The sequence below is a fragment of the Pseudochaenichthys georgianus genome, chromosome 12 (genome assembly GCF_902827115.2).
Source record: "Pseudochaenichthys georgianus chromosome 12, fPseGeo1.2, whole genome shotgun sequence".
NCBI classification, from domain to species: domain Eukaryota; kingdom Metazoa; phylum Chordata; class Actinopteri; order Perciformes; family Channichthyidae; genus Pseudochaenichthys; species Pseudochaenichthys georgianus.
In genome coordinates this window covers 4,528,313-4,549,026 of record NC_047514.1, presented here as the reverse complement: position 1 = coordinate 4,549,026, position 20,714 = coordinate 4,528,313, and the positions used below count along the sequence as shown (strand labels likewise).

At 40.2% G+C, this 20,714-nt stretch overlaps 1 protein-coding gene across 1 annotated transcript in view; it reads right to left on the bottom strand.

Moving 5' to 3' along the window:
- The window catches only part of LOC117456529 (collagen alpha-2(I) chain), a 108,801-nt gene that overhangs the window by 34,764 nt on the left and 53,323 nt on the right, over positions 1–20,714 (bottom strand). The window contains exons 7-27 of the mRNA XM_034096443.2: positions 18,265–18,843; positions 13,860–13,904; positions 12,867–12,986; positions 11,407–11,445; positions 11,252–11,305; positions 11,081–11,134; positions 9,331–9,438; positions 9,171–9,224; positions 8,218–8,271; positions 7,788–7,832; positions 7,083–7,136; positions 6,389–6,433; positions 6,246–6,299; positions 4,731–4,775; positions 4,584–4,637; positions 4,442–4,486; positions 3,739–3,792; positions 2,340–2,384; positions 2,211–2,264; positions 1,766–1,873; positions 1,278–1,331 (exon numbers count right to left, since the gene is read on the bottom strand). Of these exons, the coding sequence (XP_033952334.1) occupies positions 1,278–1,331; positions 1,766–1,873; positions 2,211–2,264; positions 2,340–2,384; positions 3,739–3,792; positions 4,442–4,486; positions 4,584–4,637; positions 4,731–4,775; positions 6,246–6,299; positions 6,389–6,433; positions 7,083–7,136; positions 7,788–7,832; positions 8,218–8,271; positions 9,171–9,224; positions 9,331–9,438; positions 11,081–11,134; positions 11,252–11,305; positions 11,407–11,445; positions 12,867–12,986; positions 13,860–13,904; positions 18,265–18,843 (1,764 nt within the window). The remainder of the gene's footprint in view (positions 1–1,277; positions 1,332–1,765; positions 1,874–2,210; positions 2,265–2,339; positions 2,385–3,738; positions 3,793–4,441; positions 4,487–4,583; positions 4,638–4,730; positions 4,776–6,245; positions 6,300–6,388; positions 6,434–7,082; positions 7,137–7,787; positions 7,833–8,217; positions 8,272–9,170; positions 9,225–9,330; positions 9,439–11,080; positions 11,135–11,251; positions 11,306–11,406; positions 11,446–12,866; positions 12,987–13,859; positions 13,905–18,264; positions 18,844–20,714) is intronic.

Here is a 20,714-nt window from a genome sequence, read left to right as displayed (position 1 = left end):
ACTAAGTTCGCATGAACCTTTGTGGGTAAGTACCGCAGTGTGAACGCGGCTCATGTGTCGTGAGATTTTGAGTGACAACCTCCTTCCATCAGCAAGGGCATTGAAGATAAAACGTGGCTGGATCTTTCAGCATGACAATGATCCCAAACACACCGCCCGGGCAATGAAGGAGTGGCCAGATCTCAACCCATAGAAAATCTTTGGAGGGAGTTAAAAGTCCGTGTTGCCCAGCAACAGCCCCAAAACATCACTGCTCTAGAGGAGATCTGCATGGAGGAATGGGCCAAAATACCAGCAACAGTGTGTGAAAACCTTGTGAAGACTTACAGACAACGTTCGACCTCTGTCAATGCCAACAAAGGGTATATAACAAAGTATTGAGATGAACTTTTGTTATTGACCAAATACTTATTTTCCACCATAATTTGCAAATAAATACTTTTTTTTCTTCTCATTTTGTCTCTCATAGTTGAAGTGTACCTAGGATGAAAATTACAGGCCTTTCTCATCTTTTTAAGTGGGAGAACTTGCACAATTGGTGGCTGACTAAATACTTTTTTGCCCCACTGTATCTCAGTGTTGCTTAATTTCACATCATTGGCTTTTATTTAGGGTTATCCTTGTGTCTAAGATTTACCAAATTCATATAACCTAAATGTACTTATTTCTAGACATTTGTTGACATAATCATTTAATTCACATTTGCATGTTAGTAGGTGTCACTGATTAGAATATAATTGGGAGGGAAGAAACCCTCTTTTAATGGTCACACATGCAGAGCACACAGCACACAGTGAAATGTGGCTTCTGCATTTAACCCATCCTAGTACCAGGAGTCTAGTACTAGGAGCAGTGGGCAGCTATTGTACAGCGCCCGGGGAGCAATGTGAGCCACTGCCGGACACACTGTAGTACAGTACAAGGATAATGATGTTAGTAAAGTAGATGACAAAAACCTGAATAATCACGCTAGATGTTTTAAGATAATATTTTCACTATTCACTTTATTTTAAACTCAAATATGGCAGAGAGCTGTAATCCCTAAACACAAATTACACATCAGTTAATATGCCTGACCGAGTCGAGAACCAGGAGTTTGTTTTATTGATATTATTGCAGTCAAATGTTGTTAATTCACTCACATTTGGATTGGGAAATGAACATGCAGGAGGCCGCTGGAGGCTCTAAAGTCTCACAGTTAGATGTGAAGTTTGGAACAACACATGAAGTCATCTGACATTTCTTGGTGTTCAGACCCACAAATCATCATCACTGACCTTTAACCCACGGCCGCCCTGTTTTCCCTGAAGACCAGTTTCTCCATTTTCACCCTGGATGAAGAAATATAAAAATCAGTGAAGTTTATCTTCTCTCGCTTGGCTTAAAGCGCACGTAATACAATATTATGCTGAACATAGTGTGCTGCAATGTGGGTTAATAATCTGGCTATCATGTTTATTTTGCAAGTTGCCAGTGTTAATCAACTCAAACAAGTGGCATGTTATGAGAAATCAACATATATTAGCTTTTATACAAACACTTGAAAACATTGAGTCACTTGTTTAAGGACACATCTGATGTTCACTCTCACTTTTTTGCAAATTCAACTTTTTATCAAATAACATTCTTGAAAAAGAAAATACCCACGATGCATTAAAGTTCATTCTGAAGCTTAGACTTTTTTTTTCTCTTTGTTGGAAAACATCCAGCTCCTAATTGACATCACTGTTATTAAAAAGTATTTTAACTGTGCTCTTTACTGTACCTCAGTGCCACTGGGGCCAGGCTGGCCCTTGGTACCCTCGAAACCTTGGAAGCCGAGGGAGCCCCTCTCTCCCTGAGGACCCCTAATACCGGCTGCCCCCTGAATACCCTGAGACGAAAACAAAAAGGATTTTTTTATCATGAGAAGGCATAGAGACATTGTACAGAAGTACAGAAATGAACAGGTTAGCTTTTTGGGAAATATGTTGACTTGCTTTCTGTGAGTCTTATTGACAACTTTGTGAATTTGATTAACATAGACTTGCATACACAATCAATCTTCTGTTCACCAGTTCATTATGATGGCTTTCCAAAGTGTTGAGAAGTTTGTTCAGATTTGATGTACCAGAAAATGTATAAGCATATTTACCTTAAGTAGCTCTATGACATTGTATTATTCTTGTTAATGAGCCTTATTGAGAGAACAGGAAGTAGCTGGCTCTTACTTTGTCGCCTTTAGGTCCTGGATCCCCTTTGTCCCCATCTGGTCCCCTTTTACCCTGTAAAGAAGTAAATGTTCAAAACCAATAATGTTTTGCATTAATCATGTTTGTAAATCTATAGAGAGCACCTACCGTTAACCCGGTAAAACCCATAGGTCCCTTTGTCCCTAAAGCACCCTGTAAAAAAAAAGTATTCAAAATGTATTACACAGCATTGTTCAATAACAGCATTTTACACTCCCCTTTCTGAATAGCAGACTGATTTCACTTCTTCTTATTTCTCTGAAATGTGTCTTCCATCAGAGTAAATAAGAAACACGTTAGCCTCATCCCAATACCCCTCCTCGACTCCTCTCTTCCCCTCCTCCGGGACTTGACCCGGAAATCGATCAAGACACGCCATTTTGAAGGACGTCCCAATAGCTGAAATGCACACGGAGGAGTCGAGGAGGGGTGAGGGAGGAGGGGTGCGGGAGGATACATGAGAGCAGACTACGCGAAAGTGTTTTCACTACTCGCATATAAAAGCCCCGCCCCCACCTTCACAGCTGGTCGATTTCAACAGAGGAAAACCCACAACTGGAAGATGAGTGGAAAAGCGTCTCATAAATGTATAAGTGCTCACAGCTCCGTGGGAATTATTATGTGCAATTCATTTCTTAAGGTTATACTAACAATTTAAGTCATGTTGTTTAATGATCTTGAACGTCACTAAAACATAGCTATTAAGACAGCTATTTCATAAATGGCTAGATCTTGATAAATAACAATTATTTGTATTGTTTTGTGTTAAGATATTCAGGAGTTAAATTATTTAAAATGCACAGTCCTGAATGTGGGTTTATGCTGAATGTGGGGATCTAGAGGACACACATTTTCAGAGTAAAGGCTTTCACATTACTATAATTATATTTTTATTTAAATGTAGGCTACATTTGACACCAAAACGGAACACAAAAGCAGGACCAACCATCATACATTGAATTCCTTGACTAACAAGAGAAATATTCATTCCTTTAAATAAATATTTAACAACAAATGGGCCGGTTCTAAAGGGTTATTCATTTAAGGCCGATGAGAGGGGATGCAGTGCACATGTCATCATTAACAGACGTCGTTTAAAAGTGACGTTTGAGTGAACGAGGACTTCTCAATTAATACCTGAGGACTCCTCTGTCCTCGCGTCACCTCCTCGCATCTTACGGAGGCAGAGCTAAGACGCAAGGAAGGGACGCGAGTGAGGGAAAGGAGGAGTCGAGGAGGGATATTGGGATGAGGCTAGTGACTTCAGAGTCCCACAGCACCATGTCCTGATCCACTGACACACTACAAACAGCAGATGGCACTGTGAGGCTGCAGGATGTTTCTGCAGTGCCTTCACAACTGCTTGTGACACCTCTGTCGACAGTGTGTGTGTGTGTGTGTGTGTGTGTGTGTGTGTGTGTGTGTGTGTATATATTTGTGTCTACAGTGCATAAGACTGTAATGTGATGAAGTAATTCACTAAAGAAAATATTTAAGTACAACTCACCAATGGCCCCTCAAAGCCGGGATCCCCTCGGGCCCCCATTGGCCCCACAGGCCCCTGATATGAACAGAAAGAAAATAAACGCAAAATGAAAAAGAGCGATAAGATATTGCATTTTATGCAGACCTAAATGTGGATGTATTACTTTGGAATTGCCTTATCTATAGAATACGCAACATATTGAAGCAAACAGTCTATAATGCTAATCGTCCTTAATCAGAAACATAAGAGCAACAGTGAATGTAATGTAAGTTAAATAACATACTGATGATGGAAGGTATCTAGCAGTGTAATGAGAAAGCTTCTCTCTGTGCTTGGGATATACACTTCCTGTTTTCTTGATAAGAATGGGCCATTTCTTTATTTTGACAAAACTCTGTCCAATGTTCTTTTAATTAGATGTTGCTGTCTGAATAAATATTTGCTAACCAACAGCTGCTATCTAAATGCATCATTGTATATGTATTGTCTTTTGGTCTCCTGTTACTCTTTACATGTTGTCCTCAGCCATGCATGTGCAATATACTGAATTCATTTCAGTTATTTACAACTGAAAAATCATTGTCTTCAAATTGTAAAGCAGAGCATTTCACATCAGCTGTGTGACTTACACTTTGTGCGGCTCTGTTCAAGCTCAACACCTTAATTTCCTGTGCACTGTTTTAGTTTAGAAAACAAGAAACATTAACTTTAAGAGAACACTTACAGGTTCTCCTTTAGGTCCAGAAGCCCCGATCAGTCCTGGATGTCCCTGTGTAAATGAACACATTAACCTTCTGCACTTTACTGGTGAAAAATGAATGAAACAACACCCCGCGGTCAAAAGTCTTGCCTGGAACTGTACTCACTTGGAGTGCTCTGAGTCCTGGAGGTCCCACCTGTCCCTCTAAACCTAGAGGCCCCTAGTCAAGAGAAAAGTAAAGTGCCAACACAGTCTCTAAACATGTCCAGCAGGTTAAATAACTGCAGCGTATATACAACCAAAGCACATGTACCTGTGGGCCGTTGGGACCAACACTGCCAGCAGGTCCCATGTCGCCCTGGAAGAAACAATAAACCGTTTTACACACACAGGAAGTAACCTGGAACTCAGTTAGGACACTCAAGAGGTTTCTCAATACTCAAATTTCCCCTCCTCGACTCCTCGGTCCTCCGGTAGTGACCCGGAAATGAATTTCAGCGCGCCATGTTGAAGGACATCTCATTTCTCTATATGCACTTCGAGGACCGAGCATCGAGCATCGAGGAGGCTCTCTGGAGGAGCTATAACCGAGGATACACTGATGCATCCTCCACGGCTCCTCCATGGATGCATTTCCGGGAACGGTGGAGGCGTGACGCACGGCCGGACTTATCTCAGCCAATGACAGCTCTGCATGCATCCCTTGGATATTATATTATTAACTGCTTTCATCACAACGTGATGTTTCCAGAGAGAACAGCTGTGAGGTCCGTGCAGAAAGCAGAGCAGTGTGTAGTATAATATATATCACTCAGTATAACAGGCCTGCTCTCTTTATTTGCTGTAGTTTAGTAGATATCTACAAACAAAGAGTCCATATTTTTCTTAGACCATTTAGTGCTTCACATAATAAAATACACCACGGCTGTAGCCTGATTATGCTTTAGGAGCAGTAGGTGTGTGTGGTACAGTGTGTAGGTGTGTGTTGTACAGAGCGTAGATGCGGCGGACAGACGGGTCTCAGTTGGTTTGGTGTCCTATGCTTACTTGTAATACTTGTACAACTTTTGGCCCGTAATTTCAATTCCCCATTTCAGCGACCAGAGAGAGAGGGGGGGGGGGGGATATATCCAGTCTCTGATTGTGTTACGTTATTATGAGAGTGCTCTCATACTTGTTTGATTCTGAAATTGTATATATTTATATAAATATATGTGTGTGTATATGCCCGCATCTGTAGCCTGTTATTGTCTCATTATACCGCACTGTGAATGAATCAAAGTAAATATATAAGTGGTCATGAACACATCTGTCCATCAGACAGAGGGCTGCTGTGCCTCCTGTCATCATTAATGGACGTCTCTTTAAAATAACCGCTCAGAGGAGAGGAGTTCTCATTTCTCTAACCGCCTGCTGCTTCCACTCCTCTCTCCTCGGTTCCCCTCCTCGGCTCCTCCGCTCGCATCTCCTGTGGGCGGGACCAAGTCTCGAGGAGGGGAGTCGAGGAGGGGAAATTTGAGTATTGAGAAACCTCTTCAGTGTGAGGTGTATGAAGCTTTCCAGACATAAAGCATACATTAAATAAAAATAATTTAGCTTGATTTTTCATTTTACACATCATACTGTACGTTAATTCACAGTCACTCGTTTCTTTCCCTGTAAATTACATTGTTGTTGATTGAGAAAAATAAACAATCTAAGGATGGCATCTTTGTCTGGAAATTTGTAAGTGGACAGTTTTTACTCATTTTAAACAATTACCACTAAATCTAATAATCCAAAATAGCTTTCACTCGCACAATAATGAGTAGTTATGGTGTAATCTTACTCTTGAGCCATTCATCCCTTGCGCTCCGACTCGTCCTGTCATACCCGGAGCCCCCTGTGAGACACACACACAAGCAGGTGTTATACACATATATATTCATAAATACCAGACAAATATTGTATCATAAATTCCTGTTTGCTTACCCTCGGCCCTGCAAGACCAGGAGGACCATCCAGTCCACTCTCCCCCTGAAGACAGGTTCATATAAGCATGAGTGATACATTTTCCACATTGTCCATCAGTTCCATTGTCCATATTCAGAGGGAAATGTATAACCTTATACACATCATTGAGACAGTTGGTGCAGCTGCAAAACATTCACAAGAGGCCTCCCCTTTTTCCAAAGCATTCTGTGAAACGCTTAAGAAAAAGGTGGATAGATATTTACCAAATATCTCCAAAAAGCAGATCTGACAATTGCAAAATACGACATTGTAGTTCCAAAGGTCAAATAATACTTTTGTTTTGTTTAATACTTTGCTTGACATGGTTAGCTTTGTGGCTAAACCAGAAAAAGTGACAATATATATTAAAAAAAATATTTCGGGGCTTTTAATTATTATTATGTTGTATAATTATAATAATAATTCTTATTGTTTGGTACACAGGTCACTAGATTCAGTTGCTGTTGAAGAATAATGTCATGACTGAATTGTTGTTGTTGTTGTTGAACTAAGCCCTTAATGTAAGAACCACCACATGATTATACAGTAATTTAGCAGTGGTGGACTAGTGTGAAAGGCATGATAACTTTCACTTATAGAAGAATCATTCAGAATAGTGCAAAGCTAGAGATCTACTTGTGTCGCAGCTATAATCAGACGGCGCATCACTCACATCAGGCCCATAGGGCCCCTCTGGCCCGCAGCCACCTCGGGTCCCCTGAGGCCCCTGCAGAAAAGGATTCAGTGTCAATTTAGCAACAGAATATCATTACAATACATAGAAAACGCTGTATTCAAAGTAAGGTTTAATCTTAGAGATTACTGCATGCTGGTCACAGTGCCTGTGTTAATACTACGAGGCAGAGGTTCTGGTTTCATGTCAAACAGAATCAAAGTAAACCCAAGAATAGAGGGAAGAGAAAATGGGAGTCAGCGCCTCGCTGCCTGGAACTCAAAGTTCAAAGAGGGACTGGCTTAGGGATTAAAAAGGATTCAGAGGAGCACGTCTTTCTTTCACAAAAGCTTATTGTTTTGTTTTACACTCGTTGGATGTGTAAGAAAGGTATTACAGAAGAAGGCCGGTTTTTTTCAATGTTGTTTTAAATGTATCCTGTAATGGGCTGGCATGTTGTCGAGTGGATAAGATAAGATAAGATGGACCTTTATTAATCCCTCGTGAGGAAATTGTTTCTCTGCATTTGACCCATCCTGTGTTAGGAGCAGTGTAGGATCATATTGTAAATGTTGTTTATTTATAAGCAGCTTTATTGCACAGATAAAGGAGAATTGCTTTCCGATTTTGAGTGTAATGTAAAATCCCTGCAGAAGATCCTGGTCTGTTGCAAAGAAACTGAAAGCGGGGGGTAAAGACACTCACTTGTAGTCCGACAGGACCAGGAGGGCCAGATAAACCAGGTGAGCCCTAAACAAAGAAGAACACAGTGCAAGATGAAACCTCTATATCTGGTAGTTCAGGCACGAGTGGTGCAGGAATGAGTCCTAAAACGTTGAGATAAGTTAGCATGTTTCCAGTTCTGATTCCCTCGTATTAAAACCTACCGTTTTTTTAATGTGTTTTTCCGTTATCTGCCTGAAATAGGGTCCGTGGTTAATACAAGCTGCATTTTTATGTTTGTTCTACGACATTAAATACGACAGTAAATGTCTGTTGACAAGAATACGTCATCTCTGCACCACTCAGTTTTAAAGCAATCTAGACAGTTAAGAAAAAACTTCATCTGGATATATTGACATTCCTTTTATATATATACAAATATTCAGGAGGAATAAACAGTAATGATATTTACCTTCTCACCAGGATCACCAATTTCTCCTCTTGGACCTATGACCCCAATGAGACCCTGGAAAGGTAGAGAAAAAACATGATCCACAGTGTAGTAGTCATTTCTAACTCTTGTCTCTTTGTTTATTCTTCAAACATGAGTCCATCAATTTCATGTTTAAAATCGGAATGAAAGTTCTTTTAAGAGTCGGACAATGGATCACATGACAGCTTGTCAAAGTAACTTACAGTGATGAACCCAGAGAGAATACATATTTTCGCTCGGTTCTGCTGTTGCCCTTTGCTCTATCGATCATATTCTCACCACTCTTAGAAAAGGTTGTATGCACCAGCAGGTGAAAAACAGGACCCTAGCTGCAAGGCATCCTGCAGCATATAGAAACAGTTAGTAACTGATTCGCTGGGTAACATGCTACAGTAGTAACATTTAGTGGCTAAGATTTTCCCACAGGAGTTGGAGGAAACCAAAAAGAGAGAATACTGTAAAGTGTGAAAATTGGACTCCGTGTGACAATCGCCGGGTGACACAATTTCACTTCGTCTTAATGATAATATTGTTCTGTATCTGCTGAATCTGTAATCCGGCAACTGTCCGCCATATTAACTTAAATGACGATATGTCATAGTTGTCCTACCTCAGTAAGAAAAGTAGGACTGTTAATATTTCAAGTCGCTTTTTGTCATTTGTGAAATTAAGAGTTTTCGTTGAAAAGTGTGTTGACATTTCTCCAAAAAAGGTTTTGAAAAAAAATTACTTGAAATGACACCAAGGACACAAAGTTAGGTAAACATCTGAGTGCTGAATTGTTACATTACGGCCGAAAGATTAGCTGCAGCTAAAACTGCATAAAGTATAACCATTCCTGCTTGGCTCCAATTTCACAAACAGTAAATCTGAATTAAAGTGGGACGGACTTGTTATTTTTACAGAAGCAGCTGTGCTGTTTTATTCCTCACCTCATCACCTTTTTCCCCTTTGGACCCTCGTTCTCCCCTGTATCCCCAGGTGCCCTGGTGTCAATCAGAGAGGAGATGGAAACATTTCAACAGTGAAAAGCACATCATGTATCGACTGTTGACTTATGCTTTAACTGTTTACTATAGAGAATGCGCCCACCTGTAGTCCATGATCACCATGTAGCCCCGGCTCACCGTCTACCCCATGTTCCCCGTCTCTGCCTGGGGCCCCGGCCTTTCCTGAAGGGCCCCTGAGACCCCGCTCGCCCTGAAAGACAACATGAATGATCACCACTGTAGGATATGGTACGGTATAAGATACGTTAAGCAAACAATAGAAAACTGACAAAAACAAACGAGACACACAGAGAGTGACATCACAATGGCCTGCAGGCGCCGTGGACTTCTCACTGGGAAAGCTGCATTATAATTTATAGGTCTGTAGTGTGAAGACACTGACTCTTTTCCACTCAGCGAGGCCGTTCATCACACAGACAAGGCATCACCTGAATAACAACGCAGTGTCAGGAAGATTGTGGCCTGCAATAACTCTGCCCGAAGACAGGTGGAAAAACGGCATGTTTTCACAGTGAATGGCTCCACCACCTGTGCTGGCAGTGGACGGCGTTATATTTTAAGCTGTGGACAATGATGGATGCTGTTACACATGGCGCAAATGGCATGATGAGTGAGATTTTCAACCTCTCCGTGCAGTTGTAACATTTGGAGCAATAAACTCTTTTTCAGGGTCATCCTGTTACCCTTGCATGTACATACAGCAACGATTGTTTTCATAAGCAATCCTTTAATTGTTATATTATAAGGGGTTTAAGATGACATTGTCAGGGGTGCTTGTCTTATCCCACCAACTTCCAAAAGCCTAAATAAATTCTATTTGCAGATACGTAAAATAGAAAATTAGCAAACTTGGAGAAGCTGGAAATGAATAGCTTGGTGTGGCAGCGGGATGTGGTTAGGGCGCCGGCTGCTCGGCCGGAGGCCAGACAGCTGATCGGAATCAGGTAATCAGTGCCGGAATAAACGCATGTTGTAACCTGGTTCTGGGCTGTTTTGCAGTAGGCGGGATCCTGCAAGGTGGCAAAAGGACCTGTGAAGGTTGCCACACGGGCAATGTTGGAGACCCGTGGATACTTTTGTTTGGAGCTAATAAACGCCTGTGTTGCACGAACCTGTTCTTTCCGTCCATATTTGAACCCTGTGTGAGCGGAGAGGCTCACACTTGGCATTTTAGTTTCACATGTAAAGACCTGAACACTTATTAAAGGTTGTTGCCGATACTTGATTATCAATTGTTAACACAACTGGAAGCTGCATGTATAAATACAATCTAACATTTGGCGTAGTAGTAGTATCCCCTCAGTGTTCTTTTTCCTCTTATTTCTTTCTGTCACCAACTAGACCTACATTTATCCTGCTGATCTGTGAATCACAATGACGACTTAACAAATTCAGCACGAACCAGCAGTGTCAAACACAACGTCTGCTAAAGGCTCCAACATTACAGTCATTACTATCACTTTTCGAAAAGATGCACTGCTTTTCCTATTTGTCAACTGAGGGTCGAGCTGTCATTTTAATAGTATTAGGCCCTGTTATTAAAAATCGCACGTGCTTATGTACTGCTTCGTGACACAACACTGTGCAGAGAAGGGTAATGTTCATGGTCGACACGTTATGTGTACAAAGGATAGAAGAGTACACAGAGAGTTTGGCTTTCCAATCAAAGATATTTACAGAGGTAAATGCAAAACCAGTTTTCTAGATGTATGAACTGCCCCTTTCATTGCTCAAAGCAAAAACATTTGGAGACAGTCTTCTTTAGATTAGAGGAAATTGCTGAAACCAATAATGTTTTTCCTGGATCAGGAAGTGCCGGTTTCGGTGCTCACCATATCTCCTGGCATCGCGGGTCTTCCACGATCTCCAGGTTCGCCAGGTGGACCCTGAGAAAGAAGAGCAACAAATACCACTATCACCAATTCAGAATTCCATATTATCTTTCTAAATGCTGCATATTCAGGTTCATCATTTGCATTTATATTTGTGAATGGATGTTTTACCTGCATGCCGGGCTTGCCCATCTCTCCGGGTGGTCCTTCAGGGCCTTCTCCACTCTGCAAGCTCACAAAGAAGATACCAGCCTCAGGTCAGCAGAGAGTTACAGAACGACTAAATCCCAACAAACAAAGGATATTAATCGTCACAGAATACTTACAGGCCAACCAGCACGAAGTAACTGGTAGACATTGCTTTGCTACGGGAGAATAGCAACACACAGGGTAAGTTACAGGTCTAGAATACAAAATAAACTGAGAGAAAATAAAAGTACATGGATGAACAACATACAACTTTAATTGCATCATCTTCTCTGAAAATCCATCCATCTACATGAACAAAGTGTGAATGCTCTCTGCAGGTTAGACCCACACAGATTTCAAAGCACACTCAATACGGTGACAAATCGTCTTCCCAAACTACTAACAGACTTCAATTTCTCCGTGTTTTTGTGTAATGGCAGTTCTCCATCATGCTAACATACAGGTGGGTGTCTTCTATCACATACAGCTGTGGCCACTGCAGAGAGATTAAACAGATGAGGGCAGAGCATCGGCTTGCACGCACCAATAGTTCATGGTCTAAGGTGTTATGGGTTTCGGTAAGATGGCGCAGCCTCGAAGAACATTTGATGTTCAGTGTGTCTTTTAGATGATTGACAATTAATTACTCAAGGGCTTAGAGAGAAGAGCAAGAAGGATCCATCTTTTCAGGGGACGTCCAGTGGAAAGATGTTTAAAGGAACATTAGGAAATGTGATAGTTTACGAGTATTTACATCAGAAAGATAGATTACATTATATCATATCCAACACAAGTGAGTCAGTTCAGAATGTGTTAGCATAGCACAAGAAAAGCAGGCCTGAAAAAAGCAGTTTATTTTATAGCAGGAAAATGCAATGAAGTCAAACTGACCAATACATATTTTAATGTCATATCTTGTTAGCATGCTAGCCCCCCAAGCATCCAGAAACAGCTGGTTTTGCTCTCTATAAGGAGAGGACTTCTGACATGTTCATGTGGTCTCAAGTGGCCACTTGTTGTTTGTCAGTAAAGAGTCCCGATGGGTATGCTCGTGGCTTGTTAAATCACAATATCTGACAGCTTTAAAGTTGCTGTAAAGCACTTGAGCTAGGCTAGCAGGCCAGTGTTGATCTAGGCTAAACCTGACCCTGTGCTGTCTCTTCAGACACATAGAAATGCAATGTTGGATGAAAAACAATTATGAATCCTCTTATCGCTTCATGAAAATATGCTCACTTGCTGAGTGGCTAAGAAGATGTGAAATATCTGCCTTCCCTCTTTGTTCAGCCATTGGCACTGAGCCTTTATCAGAGTCTTTACTGAACAGTTCAAAATCACACACTAGGTACTGTATATGACACAAGGTTGATCGAATCTCTGTCTATTATCGAATAAGAACTGGGCATATAAATGGTGCTGCATTCAAATGATGTTGTGTTTACTACAACAAAATCACGAGTGACATGTGATTAAAAGGGCAAAAAATAAAGTACAAGAATTAAATACATTTGAAATCCCCTTTGAAATCTCTTTCTAAAAGACTACATGTAAATATTGCACCTGACAGTTTACAAGTATGTTGTTGTTCCCATGTTACCTGAAAGGCAGCCAATTCCTCGGCTGTGTTCTTCCACAGGTAGAAGGTGGGAAACCCTGGCGGTCCAGGAGGTCCAGACTCCCCTCTTTTTCCTGAACGCCCTTCAGAACCCAACTTACCCTATGAGAGATGAATGGAGGTGGGAAGTAGTGGAGTACAAATACTTCGTTACTGTACTTAAGTACATCTTTTTCAGTACTCTACTCCACTAATTATTCTTCTGACGACTTTTTACTTTGACTTCTTACATTTCTAACACATATACCTGTACTTTCTACTTCTTACATTTTCCAAACAGGCTGGTTCCTTTAGTCTGAATGTGTGTTTAGTGGCGTGATCATTATTCTTTAGAGTCATTGCGTGCCTATTGATTTGAACACGATCCGTGTATCCATCACTTCCTGGTCTTCTCTAAAGAAGAGGGACCAATGAAAACGTTGTCATGTTGCCGTTGTTCAGCATGGAAACATTCATTAGCTAACAATGACATTATTGTTCTATTAATATAAAGGGAGGTCAGGTACTCTTTAAAACAGCTGGTAGTTATGGGTACTTTTTACATTTCAAAGCCCATACTTCTTTACTTTTACTTGAGTAAAGAAGTTTAGTCAGTATTTGTACTTTTACCAGAGTATTTTTAAACACGAGTATCTGTACTTCTACTTGAGTAAAGGATGTGTGTACTTTTGCCATCTGTGGAGATGAAAAGGAAGTGGTACGTTTATCCACGACAAATCAATTTATATGGAACACTTTTATTTTTTTAATATGGCATCACAAAAGTGAAATAATGCAGTATTGGGGCTCAGGCATAAATGATCAACACTTGGGCCCAATGGAACAGAGGGACAGGAGTTTATAGCAGTATTAACATGTCAGAATTGAAGATGTAGCCTCAGATGCTATTTAGTGTACTCAAATCTAAAGGAGTCAAGTGGACTTACTTAACATATCGTCATAGGTTATTATCTCGTAAAGAAACACTTCTCTTACCTTATCACCGTTAAACCCAGGCCGGCCAGGATCACCAGTACAGCCCTGTCAAACAAGTAACAACCTTCAATAAAACAGCTCAGAAGGACAAACAAATGGAAATAGTGTTTTAACCACAAGTGAACTGTTGGTTAAAGTGAAACTGTTATATATTTAACAAATCATCCCAGAAATGTAAAAATAACAGCCTTCCTACTACTCCCAAGAGGGAAAACCTGCGACCTGACACACAAGCAAAGCACCGGATCCTTGTAAAACCGCACAGTTTGTGGCCTTTTTGAGTGCCTTCTAAAAAGTGAAAGACACATTTTAAGTGTTGTTCACAACACCTTGAAAGCCAATTAAACACTAAGATGTTATGGCTTAATTAGTACTTAGATATACATGAACTGTATGTTGAAGCTGCTCGGCACTGTGTAGATCCTCAATGTGGATGTCTAAGTCTAAATTATATCTGGATCTGAACAAATACATCTTATAAATGTTACCACATCTTTACTATGGCATTTTCCTGGAGGTTAAAAACCCATTTTGGAGATTTTTTGTGAGCTTGTTTTTACTGAAGGTTTACATAGTAGTGCATATGCAGCATTGAAATGTATGAATTTGTGTATGTACATATGTGTATATAAATATATAGAGACCATTCTCCTAACTTGACTGTATATATTATATGAATGATTATATAAATTATTCAAGGTTAAAGTATACATTGATACTATATGTTAACACATATTTAGATGTAAAAACAAAAAAAAGATTTAAAAAAAAAAGGGAGAAGGGGTCGGATTAAATAAGTGTAAACTTCTTCCGACCCCTTTTCGGACATGTAATTAGCTAAAGCTTTGTTGTTTATTGATATCAGACAATGATACTACAGATTATTCAATTATTAATTAAATATTTCGTTTTGTTATTGCATTCATTTGTATAGTACTGTATCATGTCTGTATCACCTTTTGTTTCGTTTGTATTTTCTTTGGTTTTACACGCTCGAAATAAATAAATAAACTAAACTAAATAAATAGGCAACACAAGACAAAGCAGTGAGGCCCTTATGTTCTCCATCTGGACATCTTGGAATGTAATACCGCACTAATGCAATCACCAGTCACCGAAGGAAAGCAACAAAGCCTGTGGTCAAGTCATAATTCATTTCAGAAAGTGTGTTAGTGGTCAGTTTAACTCATGGTTAGGTACATTTAATGAATTGGTGGTACTGGTTCTATTGTTACCAGCAATTTAATTCACCCGATGAATTGATTTAGAACAGTGGTTAAAATGTTTGCTTAAGGCAAGGCAAGGCAAGGCAAGTTTATTTATATAGCACCTTTCAACACAAGGCAATTCAAAGTGCTTTACAAAAAACGAAAGACATTAAGAAAATTGCATTAAAATCAGTCATTAAAAAGAAAAGATAATAAAATAAACATTAAAAGAATAAATACATGGATAAAAGTTACAGTGCAGTCTAAGATGTGAATAGTTCAATTAAAAGCAGAGACAAAAAGAAAAGTATTTAGGCTGGATTTAAAAGTAGTAAGAGTTGCAGCGGACCTGCAGGTTTCTGGGAATTTGTTCCAGATATTTGGAGCATAATAACTGAACGCTGCTTCTCCATGTTTAGTTCTGACTCTGGGGACAGAAAGCTGACCAGTCCCTGAAGACCTGAGAGATCTGGATGGTTCATAATTTAGCAGTAGGTCAGAAATGTATTTTGGGCCTAAACCATTCAGTGCTTTATAAACCAGCAGCAGTATTTTGAAATCTATTCTTTGACACACAGGAAGCCAGTGTAAAGACTTCAGAACAGGAGTGATGTGATCCACTTTCTTAGTGTTAGTGAGGACTCGAGCAGCGGCGTTCTGAATCAGCTGCAGCTTTCTAATAGATTTTTTAAAGAGACCTGTGAAGACACCATTGCAGTAGTCCAGTCTACTGAAGATAAAAGCATGGACTAGTTTTTCCAAATCCTGCTGTGACATTAGTCTTTTAATCCTAGATATATTCTTTAGGTGATAGTAGGCTGATTTAATAACTGTTTTAATGTGACTGTTGAAACTCAGGTCAGAGTCCATGACTACACCTAGATTTCTGGCTTTATCTGTTGTTTTGAACATTGCAGACTGAAGCTCAGCGCTAACTTTTACACGTTCTGCCTTGACTCCAAAAACCATTACCTCAGTTTTATCTTTGTTTAATTGGAAAAAGTTCTGACACATCCAGTCATTGATTTGTTCAATGCACTTACTCAGTGTTTTAACTGGAGAATAGTCTCCTGGTGAAATGGTTACGTAATTGTGTGTGTCATCCGAATAGCTATGGTAACTTATTTTGTTGTTTTTCATTATCTGAGCCAGTGGTAGCATGTAGATGTTAAAGAGAAGAGGCCCCAAGATGGAGCCTGGAGGTACCCCACATGTCATATTTGTCAACTCAGATGTGTATTTACCTATTGAAGTAGGATTCAAACCAATTTAGAACTGTTTTCGAAAGTCCCACCCAGTTTTCTCGTCGGTCAAGTAATATGTTGTGGTCAACAGTGTCAAACGCAGCACTGAGATCTAATAATACTAACACTGAAGTTCTGCCACTGTCTGTGTTTAAGTGGATGTCATTGAAGACCTTTACAAGAACAGTCTCAGTGCTGTGGTTTGGACGAAAGCCTGACTGGAACACATCTAAACAGCTATTTAAATGCAAGAAATTACTCAACTGTTGAAAAACATCTTTTTCAATGATTTTACCTAGAAATGGGAGGTTTGATATGGGCCTGTAATTGTTCATTACTGAAGCATCTAGATTATTCTTTTTTAAGAGCGGTTTAATGACTGCAGTGTTCAGGGCCTGTGGAAAAATACCTGAGTGAAGAGATTTGTTTACTATATGAAGTAGATCTGAGGCCATGCAACGAAAAACATCTTTGAAAAATCCTGTTGGAATAATATCAAGGCAGCAGGAGGAGGATTTCAGAAGTTGAATAATGTCCTCTAGGTTTTTATCATTAATCTGATGGAATTGTGTCATGGTGTTTTAATTGATATTAGGTGGACATAGGGACAACACATTTGCTGTACCTGATGCAGAGGCACTGACTGCTTGTCTAATTTTCTGAATTTTGTCAGTGAAAAAGGAGGAAAAATCATTGCATGCCCTGGTGGTTAGAAATTCAGAGGCTACTGACACTGGGGGGTTAGTTAGTCTGTCGACGGTAGAAAACAAGGCACGTGCATTGTTTTTGTTTTTGGTAATGATGTCAGAGAAGAAAGACTGTCGTGCGTTTTTCAATTCCAAATTATAAAGGCCAAATCTCTCTTTATAGATTTCAAAGGGAATCTGGAGATTTGTTTTTCGCCACCTTCGATTAAGGCGAACTATTTCAACATTTCGAGGCAGCTGCCAGCCAATTAGAGAAGAGCATTTCCTGTAAGTTATACTTGTACACAGTAATGCTACAAGCTAAAGCATACTAAGAAAATCTAAACAAGTTAGAACTGAAATGCAGCAAGTTAGAAGAAGAGAGAAGGATTGTATTCTGAGCCAACAGGACGTCTTCCTTCATGTTCCCTACAGCCGTCTTTAATCACAGTAATCGTGCTGAGTGATCCTGCGGATTTTATGGCAGCGTGACTTCAGAGGCTGGTCCAGACATGAGCAGATGTGCAGTCTGGTTCTGTCTGCCCTGCAGTCCCTGTACTGACCCACCTCTTACACCAGGTAAACCATCAGATTGGATGATATAAAATGACTCTACCCATTAGTACCAATCACATAACTTGGCAGCCAGGGGCTAAGACTGTCACATTGAGTAATGCTATGACAAACTGTTGAGACTCCTTAACTGTGTGGTTCCCTGAGTGCTCAGATCGCTGCATCAAAGACATGTGGATCAACACATGTTTGAGCAGTGTATCCTTCCCTGATCAGAGTCAGATGGCAGCTTATGGAGAACAGCTCTTGTAAGCCGTAAAGCATAAACAGACGTCGCACTTTCTTCATTCACAAGGCTGGCCCTAACATTGTTTTATCTCATCCAACAACAGAAATCTCTGATATGATACATAATATACTGTTAAATCAATGGGAATCAAGCCCCCATTTCTTACGCCCTCAAATCTATTGTAGCGCCGAGAGGTGTTGTCACTTGGACTATAGTTAAATACAAACTAATACAATGCCTGGAATACGATCAGATGATACGGTTCACTGGCAATGCTTGCTGAACAATGTCAGGCAGAATCTGCCTCTGCACAAAAAGTTGGCAGTAAATAGGCACTAAGTTGCTGACAGACAAGCCTAGGTAGGAAACAATGTCCTTTATTTGACTGTTGTTTGGAAAAAGATACATTGATTATGTTATGTTATGTTATTATAATGGATAATGGAAGACCATAAGACAACTCACTTCCTGCCCTGGGGGACCCATTCGGCCTGGTGGTCCTCTTTGGAGCCGGTACATTTTGCCATCTGAGCCCAGGACCAGATCTCCATCTCTGGATACAACAGTCACAACGGCAGAGTGCTCCTTGTCTGGTTGCCTACCATTGGTGGTGGGTCTCCCCTTCTCGACTACTGCCGTTGTTGGTGTTCCAGAATCCGTGGAAGTTCTCGGATCCGAAGGGATCTTAGGTACAGGCAAATCCACTGAGGGCTTCTTCGTGGTACCCCCGATGTCCAGGTCAATTATGTCACTGGATGGTTTCCCTGGGAACAATGATGACGTCCTCCCACTGGAGTCAACCTTTTCGTCTGTTGTTATGTTCTCCTCTATCATTTCAGGCTTTCCCTTCTGGCTTCCCTTAAGTCCATTTCTGGAAGGTTTCCACTGAGGGTTGACTTGTCCGCCATTTTGGAAGGCTGGATCCAACAAGTCGATGTCCTCATCTACCACAAAGACATCCCCACGACCCACTGAACCTTTCCGATTGGTCCCTGAAGGCACCGTCCCGTCCCCGCGAGAGCTCCCTCGGTGCAGAAACATATTCTATTGGAAACAAAACAAGAATTAGGGACAATCCGATAACATTCTTTGAAGATTTTCAAGAACAGATTTCTGGCTGATGATGTTTTAACTAACATGTGACGCAAACATAATAAGGTGGACTGATTTATATATATATATATATATATATATATATCATCTTTGAGATGTCATCCCTGTACACATTATATGTTGAATCACCTTATTAGATCAAAAAATTAAAAGTCATTATTTTAACGAACACCATTCCTACTTTATAATATCTAAACTCGTCTCCTACATCATTCAAATAAAACCACAGCTGCAAAACGTATTCCCTTCTTGAAAACATCATCAACTCATCACTGACATCTGGCATTATTTGGTCTGCCTTCAAGTTATTAGTTTCTCATCTGTTCGTGACAGTAACTCTTGACCCATCTGAGAGTGTTCTTTCCAAAATGTGTTGCCTATAATTAACATTTCCGCGGTTTACACTGGGTAGTCTGTACGAGCCAAACTACAAAACATGTTTATTGTTAGCATCGTCCACACTGAAGCTTTACGCTTCACTATCGTAGCTCAGGAATCACATCCACATTTGTAATTGTGTAACTATGTGCTCGGGATGTCATTGCTGTTAAGCTACTGTATGGACAATGACAAACATGTTTTACTCCTCAGGTTACAGCATGCATCTATGCTTATCTAGTTGTTATGTTGAACAAGTTAAAAGTTAATCTTGATATGACTAAGCTTAACTTTTAAACAAGCTTCTTACTTCAAGACATGTTCCTTTAACAGTGGCTTTTATAATAAAAACTGCTATACAATAGTTCTCACTGTAAATCAGTTTGTTTAAGAACATTAGCCGTCCCATTGCAAACGTATTAATATTGACTTTGAAGAATCCCTCAAAACAAACAGCAATTTAAGGTTAAGTGGTTTCCAGAGGTGACAAACATCAACATGCTAACCACTACGACCCAGCATTTTCCTTTGCTTGTCATACTGCATTACACGCATACACATAACAAAACACATCAAATGTTAGGCCTCAGGGAACAGTGGTGCAGTGAGAGAGGCCTTTCAGGGGACGGGACCAAAGGGCGGTCAATTATGTTTGATGACCCTAATGGGCTGAAATGGAGAGCACTTAAGTGGAGCTGAGAGATATATGGGAAGCAGGACAGGACGAGGAGGAGAGGGAAACAGGAGTGTGCTACCTCAGAGCTTTTTCTCAGTGTCAACATATCCACCCATTTTCTTTCCGACCATCAATACGTATTTGCATCATCAAAATATGATAAAGGAACAAAAAGTAATAGTAATTAGTAACATTACCATATCAACACTATGTAGGAATAGTTTGCTCAAACACCTTTAGTTCAAGATGAACTGGTACTGGTAAATGCTGCCAACCTTTAAAAACGACCTCATTCAACATGTGCTTTATAGGTCTGCAGAGTGTTCATGAATAAAGAGTTAACTGAAATCTGTGTCCTGAAGAGCACAGCATGCTGGAGGTGAAGCATGAAGAATAAAAATGGTAATAAACACATTTTATGAATCAGCATAGTGGATCTTGGGTTTCCTGTTTGGTTACGGGCATTTGTTGGGCAGAAATCCATTTAGCATGCTCTGATTGTGTTATCAGAAAGAATGATATGCCCTAACCTCACCATGAAATCATCAATTGAACTTGGCTTGCGTTTATATAATATGATAAATTAGAACAAAAGCCAGTCTTAAATACTGTACTTGCAATGAAATCCATTTGTTGGAGGGCTGGCTGGGTATTGTGAGGGCTTTTAAAGGGCTGATGCAGGCAAGAGGCCAGACACGGCAGCCTTAGGGAAAACAAGGACCCTTTCTCTCTCTTATTCTGGTCCAAA